Source organism: Oreochromis niloticus, unplaced genomic scaffold (assembly GCF_001858045.2).
Source record: "Oreochromis niloticus isolate F11D_XX unplaced genomic scaffold, O_niloticus_UMD_NMBU tig00002172_pilon, whole genome shotgun sequence".
Lineage (NCBI taxonomy): Eukaryota > Metazoa > Chordata > Actinopteri > Cichliformes > Cichlidae > Oreochromis > Oreochromis niloticus.
The window spans coordinates 1-9,922 of NW_020327589.1; the positions used below are offsets into that span (position 1 = coordinate 1).

Consider the following 9,922-nt stretch of genomic DNA (forward strand, 5'->3'; position numbering starts at 1 on the left):
CATTTCTTCCGCAAGAAGTACGCCATGTTTTACTGGGATGGACGTGTTCCCATTACACAAATACAGGATCGGAATATGAGACAACTGTATGCCAGCAGTTCACCGGACAACCCGCCCTTCTGTTCGCACCTGCAACACTTTGCGTTGCCCTGCGTGCCGTGTAGGACTTCTGGAGAAGAGACGGCGTTGTCTGCCAAGGGGGTGCGCGTCCTAGATTTTGAACGGGAACCCCGTGTGGTCTGACACATACGGGCCAAGAACATTGTGTACAGCCCAAAAGAAGAGCTACAGTGCGTGTGTAAGCCCGGATTCCAGTGCTCTAGCGAGCGTGTATCACGTGCATTCAACGGGACGAGTCCTCCATTACCGAGGACCCTCTGTCTGCGGACTCTGACGCGAGGACAAGAAACGAGGGGATTGTCTCGGCTGTGTGTGTCCTGCTTGGACTGTCGCTGATATTTGGCCTAGCGTTCAGAAACCGGAGTGAGCTACGACGTGTGTGTGCACACGGTGGCCATGAATGTCGGGTAGGACTATCGCTGCTAATGACTGTATCATAGGGTTAGTTGGAAGGCTGAGTAGACCGGCTAGAGAGGCTGCCGTGCCCGCTGTCTCGCGTGATGAGATTGCCCAATTGCACAGGACTGCCCAGTGAGGACGACCAAGTACGTAGGGTCGGTGAGAGGAGGATAGCGGAGTTCGACTGAATAACGTATTGTATGCTGTTATAGCTGTGACCCTATCGAGCACACTTATAGTTGGAACTCTGTACATAGCGGACCGGTTGCTGATAAACCACTGTGACTCGACCATCTCCGTGTACACCTTTCCGCTGGGCTACGCTGTGACAAGCAAAGGACGGGGAACTTGGAGGCCGTAGCGCTCTCGGGGTTCTTGCATAGGTGCAGGCAACAAAACGAGTTCACGGTGCCCGCCCGTGTCAAGTTTCACAAGGCCATCCGGTGTCTGAGAGGTAGCAGAGAATACAAGAGAGCATCAGCTGACGCGTCGCAGACCAAGCAATCGCATGGCACCAAGGACTCTAGCTCTGGTCACGTAGAAGCGTCGGGGTCCTTTGCTGGTGTAACGGCCTCGGCCGAAGTGACGTTCAGTAAGACCGATGCCGTGGAGAGGTCGATGGAGAGGACGGTAGCTTCGAGTAACAGAGTTTCAGTCTCGTCATCATCATATCAGTGCCAAGTGGGCAGCGCAACCTTCTCGTCCTATGAACCCAGCACCATGCTCCGCGTATCACTGGAGGAGCTTAACCGAGACCCAGAAGGACACATCGATGAGTTCCTGGACACTTGGGGATATGGGTTCGTAAGCTCAGTGGAGGTTGGTGGATATTACAGCTCGTTTGAGGTGTTCTCTACCTGCAACAAGGACGCTGAGAACAGCTTAGACGATGCTGCTGAGCGCTGCAGAGACAGCGGAGCAAAAGTCGAAGTCTCTGGCTTTGGCGGTGGAGCCAGCGCCGGTGGTAGCACGTCAAGGTGTAACACGGAAGGGCTGTCAGAGTATCAGAAGAAAGCACTGTCGTCTATATCCAAACAGTCTCGATACGTGCAGATAGGAGGGACGATCTCGGGGGAGAGGACGAGTGGGAGAGCACGCTCAAGATGAACCCGTACCCTCTGAGGGTACGCATTACCCCGATTTTCAACATAAAGGGTATATCTCCGAGTGCTGTCAAGTTGCTAAAGCTCAAGCTTCAAAACGTTCAGCTCTACCCAGACGAGTTTTAGCCGAGCAAGTACCGGACATAATGCCTAGGCGTTGCTGACGGGGGGGGGGGGGGGGGGGTACAAGAGGATATTTCATGCTCTTTTCATACAGTGTCTATATATTTTTGTATAAACCACGACCACGATAAGTCTATTTTACTTGTGATATAAAACTGTATATGTAACCTCAACATGCTGCTGTATTCGTGAATAAACAAACGTACACTGTGATCTTGTACGGAGTTTTCATTTGACGTTTGGTGTATGCAGTGTGTGTATATATTTTCGTATAAACCACCACCACGATAAGTCTATTTTACTTGTGATTTAAAACTGTATATGTAACCTCAACGTGCTGCTGTATTCGTGAATAAACAAACGTACACTGTGATCTTGTACGGAGTTTTTCATTTCACATTTGGTGTATAAAGGAATCAAACCCAGCTCAGTGTATGACTGTGTTTCGACAAAAATGGAACGGTCTAAAAACCCACACAGTAACAGTGTAAAACACCACACAATAACAGTATGTTTCCACCTTTATTGTACTGCACAGATACCACATGATCCACACAACGAGGACAGAAACAGACTCCTAATATCGGTCGATATCTTGTACATCCATTTGGTGAAGAACACCGATTCTCAGCATACTGTCTTCATAAGCAGTTCTACCAAAACAATCTAGCGTGTGATGGCAAACTGACTAATGTAGTTAGCCCACCTAACTGAACATGGCCACAGAACAATTAAACTGAGAATACCCAAGCGCCCCACCGATCCCCATTAGCACATAAGAGGACAAGTATACCCCTGCTCCAAATAATCCCAGAGACGTAAGACCGAAGCATCTACACCATTCCCTTGTCTTAATCATCTCTTCATGCTCTTTTCGCATTTGGTCTTGCTCTTTCCTCTTACGCTCCCTGTCTCTTTCGAGTTTCTTCTGAGCTGCCTCATACATATCGTTGCTGTAGTGCTCACCTCCGTTGAATTCTACCATGTCCTCTATTTTACTCAACAGAGTATCCACTTGGGTTTGGTTTACTCTCTGAGTGTTGCTCAGCGTGTGATACCTTCCACCACATTGGTTTATCACTCTTTGTAACTCTTTGCTTTCCTTCACATAGTCTCTCACCGATTTACCCTTTAGCAAGTCACCGTGTGTAAACAAGACCAAGGTGTACGTGAAAGCGTCTTCTCCGAAGTTGTCTCGAATCCACTTTATGCTGCTCCGCTCCTCTTGTGTGAACCTAGACTTTAGGCTGATTACCAAAAGGAATCCGTGCGGTCCGGTACCGACTGTTCGACACACTCCTCGATCTTTCTTTTCACATCGTATTGTGTTTTGGCTGTGTCAAACAACCCCGGAGTGTCGATCACAACGACTTTGGCGCCGTCTCTGTCCACCTCCTTCTTCACACAGCCAACGGTGACGGACTCGGGTGACATGTCCTCCTTGAAAGCGTTGCTATCGCCGAGTATAGTGTTACCAGACGCGCTCTTGCCAGACCCGGTCTTGCCCACGAGAATCAATCTGACGTGCGGACGGGGTGGAGAACCTGCGGGTGACATTCACATTCTCGTAAAGACTCCCATGGACAGCAATGCATTCGTTGTTTGGTGTGTTGTTGTGAGGTAACAAGGCCATTTTACACCCACCTTTGTCATTCTTCTGCTGACACAGAGCGACGTGTCCGCTTAGTGTCAGTGACAAGACAAGTATAAAGGAGATAACTGTTGCCATGTTTCATGCTCGCCGTGAGAGACGCAGTGACCCGCACATAAACTAGGAGTAGCTGGAAGGGGTACTGTGATAATACGTGCTTTTCCGTGAGCACGCCTGAGAACACATGTACTCTTGAGCTCCACGCTGACCGAGATGACAGGGGATAAGACGTTCAAACTGTACAAGCCTTTGCTCTACAATGGTAGCCCGTGCTGTCATTCCATGGATGGTGAACATAATGTCAACTGTGTACAATGCAAGCAATAAAACGAATGACACTCTGTGTATGTTCATCCTTCATTTATTGTTATTTCACGGTCAAAACACAATACACAATAATAACACCGTATAATGGGTACGGTTCGATGTCACATTCTTCAGAATCAAAGACAGGTCTCCCTCGTTCATTTCTCTGTCTTGCAAATACTCCCGGCGCTTAAAGGATGGGTGTTGGAAGTCTGGGTAGTACTGTTTACCACGATACAGAAGAACATATTCATCACGCATCAGATCAGTTCTCCTCCACAGCACACCCGCAATGACGGTCCTCGTGTATGAACATCGACATGGTAGAATCACAACCCCTTGACCACTCTCAGCTGTGACAACAGCAGGATCGTCCGTGGCGTTGATCAGTTGACAGCACAAAACTAAAAATCACAAAGGGTAACATTTCGATGGTTCGTACGTTTGTGTCACTGTCGTAGTCAAATGTGTTGTTTATGTTTCCTGTGGGGTATATATACACAGACTGTCACACACATCGTACTACATGCACTCCGTCTCTTACAATGCCAGGTACTCATCGACTCACCATACGCCATCCCAGGGTGGCGTTCCCCGACTCTCAGATTGACAAACTCTCTAGATTCTACAGCCCCAGCCTAGACAGAATTATGAAAAGGCACGTGCTCTCGAGCTCAATGCTGACCAAGATGACCGCGGACGAGAAGCCTAACCTGCACACGTTACTTCCGTATATACAGCTTTTGGAGGTGGAAGACCTGGGCTCGCTGATCACGGATGGGTTTCAGCTGTGCCATTTTTGGTTGAGATATTGCATGTACAGGCCTCCCATCTGCCGTGCTTGGTACGTGCAAGTGGATCGCACCGCTGACTTAGGGTGGACGTTGACCCTTTTGATAGACGACGACACGATGGATATAGAGCGCTTCACTGAGCAGTTGTGGGAAGCTTACAAAGAATACTTCACGCTCAGCTGGATACCAGGAGAGGCAGACCGCCACACCGACTGCCGGTTCGAAGACAATCGCTGGAAACTTGTAAGCGCGGCGATCGACAAAGACCTACGGGAGTTGGTGGACGAGCGCTTTAGTGTGGTGCCTCGTTTAGGTGATGTATTCCGTGAGACGGAATCGCAGCAAGCTACTTGCCTGCTGTGGTGTGACACCAACCAAGACGACTTGAAGTGGAACACCTTTTTGTTATGGTATCCAGAACGCCAGAGATGAAATGGGGTCCACTGAAGCGTGTCCACAATTGAGTTGTGATGTGTGTGTAACATACAACAACGACAACAACGGCTACGGTGCTTATGAAAGCAATGATGAACCTACTAAGATTGTCCTTTGTGTAACATGCAGTTTACCTACATGACTTGTGAACATAACCATCGGACCACACTAATAAAAGAAACCACATAAACCCTGTATGTGTCACCTTGATTTTTATTTGCTGTTGCCAACATTCACATTCACAATAACATCGGGAGCAACACGTATACATTTCACTGGTGCATTGGTTACGGTGCGCAGTCTACGAGTCTGTAGTCTCTAAACGTCGGAGTGTATTATTACATAGTACACGAATGCACTTGGTTGCTATATTGTGGTGTGTCTTTGTGTGATGTGAAAGAGGAGAGAAAGCAGACTCAATAAAAGAAAGATCCCAAATCGCTCTGTCAATTGCATTTAATTTAAGGCTCATTTGAGGTCTTAGGATGAGAATATACACACAACAAAGGAGCACAACTTGAGATATACTGTGGGTACGCACACGAGTAGTAGGTGGCTGTGGGTAACATACAAAACAAAGCAATAAACAACGAAATCCTGGGTTGTTGTTGTTGTTGCTGGTGGTGGCGGAGGACGACGACGTTAGTCTTCGAACACAACACCGGTCCCTCTTCCAAACGACATGCAAGGTCCAGGAGTGTACCAAAAGCCGGTGCCGTCACCCCGGTCCTCGAAGGCCATGCCGCTGTTCCGATAGTACGAGACCTCGTCCTCGGAGTGGTACATCAGAGCCGGATCGCAGCAGGACGGGTCGTTGCACTGGCCTTCGTCGTGACTGTCGACATCGGTCTCACTCGCATCGTCGATCTCACTCGCATCGTCGATCTCACTCTCATCGTCGGTCTCACTCGCATCGTCGGAGTCACTGGTGTCGTCGCCACAAGAACAACCCTCTTCGTGCACACAATTTTCATCTGTGTCAGAGTCGCGCGAAGACCCGGAGTTCGACCGAAGCGATGTGGCTTCGGGGGCGCGCTCGTCTATTTGCGCAAAAGGCGAACCTCCACCGTGGCCTACTTGATGCCACGTGACTTGCGGCTCACCGCTTAGACTCGTCGACACGTTGGTCTTGGTGTTGGTCGTCAGGGTCGATGTGGAACCCGACATATTTGGATGGCTGTAGTGAGACATTCTGTTCGTGTCAGACGCATATGCTGTGTGGAGCATTGGTGGTATGCACGAAGCCAGGCAGTCCAATTTATACACACTTGCCCACCAGAACTCCGCCTTGTGTTTTAGTAGTCTTCGACCGAAGCGCCCTCTGTGTTTGTAAGATTCTGAGCGATGTTATCCTAGGACCTCGTAGACCAAATTATGCCACGCGAGCCTTTGGCGTTCGTTAAAACAGCTGCGGTTTGGTGCGGTAGTAGTCAGGACTCGCTCGGCGAACCGTGCGACGTTCGCTTGACTCCGGCTCGGCAGACTCCTGGTATGTCGCGCGCTGGCCGCAGCACCGATCCCCCATTGTTTGTGCTCGACTTCTCATCACGGGGTCCTCGGTCGTCATGGCCCTTAAGACTTTAGGCGCGCCTCGGTCGTTTGTTCGGCGGCGACCACGGGAAAAGTCCTTGTGCGTTGTCCCGGGCGGCACCTCGCGCAGGCTCTTGACGGAGGTGTACGCGCGGTAGGTTTCGTGTACCAGCTTTGTGTGACTGACAACGCAATCCCAAGATGCGCCCCACTGTAGCAATGTCCAAGCTGGTGTCTGAAGAAAGGCATTGTATGACATGCCCTGCAAGTGTTCGGCCAGAGCATTGCACTCGTGTTTGTCTAAGAAGGTTCGGATCGAGGGTGACATTGAGCCGGTCGCCATTTCAACGCGCCTGGTGCGAAAAGGTGTAAAGCGTATTTTTGTAGCATGGGGTGGATGGTTAGTATGTGAGTGGACACCATGCACTAATACCCTACATGCGTTTGTAACGTAGTTGCAGCTGACTCTCGTCCAGTAACGCGTGACACCTAGTGTCGTCGTCGTCTTCATCGTCCTACTGTCCCATCCACATGCCTTCTTCCCCTAACGCCTGAGATATAGCGTAATCGATGTCGTTGTACGGTGGGTTCGTCGGACTCCCTCCAACTAAAGCGTGACTAGTGTCATCGTCTGCGCTTAAGTACGTTTCACTACCTTCGTCGAACGCGTGAGAGGTAATGTCATCGGCAGAGCTGAAGTACATGTTGTTAGCTTGGCGTAACACATAAGGTATAGTGTCATCGTCTTCGTACAGCCGGTCCGCCGCACTCCCTTGCCGTAACTCGTGCGGCATGATGGTGTTAGCCTCCTCGTTATCATCATCAGCATCGTCGTCGTCGTCGTCAACATCATCATCATCATCATCATCATCGAGGACACTGTCGTCTTCCTCGCCCTTGTCAATTAAGGCCCGTGAGTCCGCATAGTGGTCCAGAATGCAGTTGACGAGGAGCCGATGGCGTCTGGCGAACTCATTTCCGTGTCTGTTTGCTGCACTTTGACTCATCTTGAGAAGTTCATGTAGGCTCACGTTCAAACTTTCTGGAAAATCACCCAACCAATCACTGACCAACTTGTAAACAGTCTGATCGACCACCGGGCGCTCTGTGCCGGCGTTAACCCGAGCCATTCCGGCACAGTCCTTGGTTGCCGTAGTGTACCACTTCAACCTTTAATAGTGTGTCTCACCCCATGTGAAAGCTATCGCACTCGACCAAGTTTGGTCTTGTGTATACCTTCAGTGTTACAACACTGCGCCCGGTCGGTCGGAGAAAGACGCGACCGACCCGCCGACCGGAACCTGCGAAGGGCAGTACATAAGCAGCGGCGGTGGACCGCCAATGTTACACTGTCACCATGATACGGAAACGTGGGAGCGATACTTTGCTGCACATCCACGTTACCAAAATGCTAATGATAATGCGCCACACTAAACCGGAACATGTTCGCGACGCCTTGAAGGGGTTGCAGGCTCAACGTGAAACTCGGTCCTGGGTGCGCCGATTCTACGATGCTCTGCATGTCCTACAGGCCCTCAAACTCGTACCTGTCGTGGCGATACGTAAACAACACAAGGAAAACCGAGATTGTCGTCTGCTACACTACACCGAGGTGGTGTATCGGCACGTGCACAATAATCCCGGACCCTATGTTCCTAAGAGTCTCTCTGTGACACTGAGCGTCAAAGGAAGAAGGTTGTACGATATTTTCAATGTGTTACAGGCAATCGGTCTGGTGTGCCATACCAACAAATGCTATGCTCTGACGCTCCGGCTCGACGAAAGCGTAACTTATTGGTGGGGTCGCCTGTGTGAGAACTGGGGAGAGGTGGATCGTACCACGTTAATTGATCATCAAGTGATTCTTATAGCCGCAAGCGACGGGATGAGAAAAAGCGGTAGACGACAGAAGCGAACGAACTCCGGTGGTGCGCTCGTACAATACCAGCAGGCCGACTTGAGGCCGATTCTCCCACAGTGGCAAACTACAGGTTTGGATGTGGAGAGGCCAGTGTCGGAGCTGTGTCCGTCAGATCGTTCTTGTTGGTCAGAGGAAACGCTGGAACGTGTCACGTCAACTGTACCAGAGGATATATTACAGGACTCAGATCCTATGTTGGACTGTGTAAATGGGCACACGGGCCACGAATGTGTATACCACGAATGGGACGTGCTGACAACAAGTTGTTGTTTTTTTTGTCTAACATAGAAGTATATCCCACAGACCACATGCTTCCTTCCGACGGCACACTGAAACAACTGCTCGAAGCCACGGTGTTTGGGCTGTGATGTGATTTGTTTGTAGGCTGTGATGTTGATGGTGTATATTCCCCATGTACATTGCACAGTGTAAGCACAGAAAGAAGACATGTACCAAGCGTGTGTGTGCGAGTAAATTGTATTTATTATCATGTATCATAGTAAAACTGACAATAAACCTAATCCCACACCAAGCAAAAGCAGCTTTCCTTGCTTTGACAATAAACCTAATCCCACACCAAACACAAACAGCTTTCCTTGCGTTGACAGCCACGGCCGTTGGTGTACTCGGTCGAAGGTGTGCACGAATCCGTCCTGAAAAGAGTAACACGTAACAACAGATGTGAGATTTGTTGTGTCCATCATTGTAAATGTTTAAGAGTGTCTACTAGGCAAAAGGGACGAAAAAAAAATAAAGAAAGAACATACCCAACCGTCGGAGCCCACAAGCCAATCCATGTGATTGTCTGTAATGTAGGCCGCTATCGACACGCCGATCTCGTAAGCGCACTCGGGTCCCAAGGTTGACTTCGACGCTCGCAGTAACACTGTGCCGTAAGCTACAAGGCTCACTACGCGTCCCCAGTTTATAATGCCGTCTGAAAACAAGGCGTGCGCCACACCTGTGACCATTGGCACTTCGGCGGCGGTGGTCTGCAGCGAGAGCATGCCTGTGTGGACGTGCGTGTGGTTATTACAATTGCAAGTTTTCAAAGTACACTCTGTTGCTGTCCGCCAAGGACACTATTACAGATAGTCGTTGTGGAGAAACACCCAACACTTACCGCAGTATTCCGTTCTATGCGTCCGTAACACATCACGGACAGCACGTTTCAACACCCTAAATGCTCGCCCTTTATTAGCGACACACTGCTGGGTGGGGTGTGCTATCGTTCCATCTAGTACAGTCAAGAGCAGTGTGTCTACGCTATCTTGATAAGCAACCGAGTGGTTGTGTTCTGTCATGGTATCTGCAACCCTGCGCTACAGTGTTGTGAGTGGGGGTGGAAAAAGGAGAGGAAGAAGAAATGAAAACAGTACTAAGGTTTTTTCCCCAAAAAAGATTGTTTATTGCGCACACGGACCCTTAATACAACAATCCGCTACACTCTATCGAGAGTTAGACAAGAGCACATAAAAACATAGGGGGTGATATGAACTTGTGTGGTGTGATGTGACATACAGCGAGGGTTCTGGTATAT

At 49.6% G+C, this 9,922-nt stretch overlaps 1 protein-coding gene and 1 pseudogene across 1 annotated transcript; both read right to left on the reverse strand.

Annotated features, from left to right (window-relative positions):
• Positions 1 to 2,451: 2,451 nt before the first annotated feature.
• LOC109200989 (GTPase IMAP family member 7-like) lies at positions 2,452 to 3,316 on the reverse strand (annotated as a pseudogene).
• A 4,670-nt stretch (positions 3,317 to 7,986) lies between these two features.
• LOC109200990 (induced myeloid leukemia cell differentiation protein Mcl-1 homolog) lies at positions 7,987 to 9,686 on the reverse strand. The gene is made up of 4 exons (XM_019356568.1): positions 9,506 to 9,686; positions 9,150 to 9,391; positions 8,983 to 9,035; positions 7,987 to 8,008 (listed from the first exon to the last, which is right to left on the reverse strand). Exons 1-4 carry the CDS (start codon positions 9,684 to 9,686, stop codon positions 7,987 to 7,989), a joined length of 498 nt encoding a protein of 165 aa, XP_019212113.1.
• Positions 9,687 to 9,922: the final 236 nt, after the last annotated feature.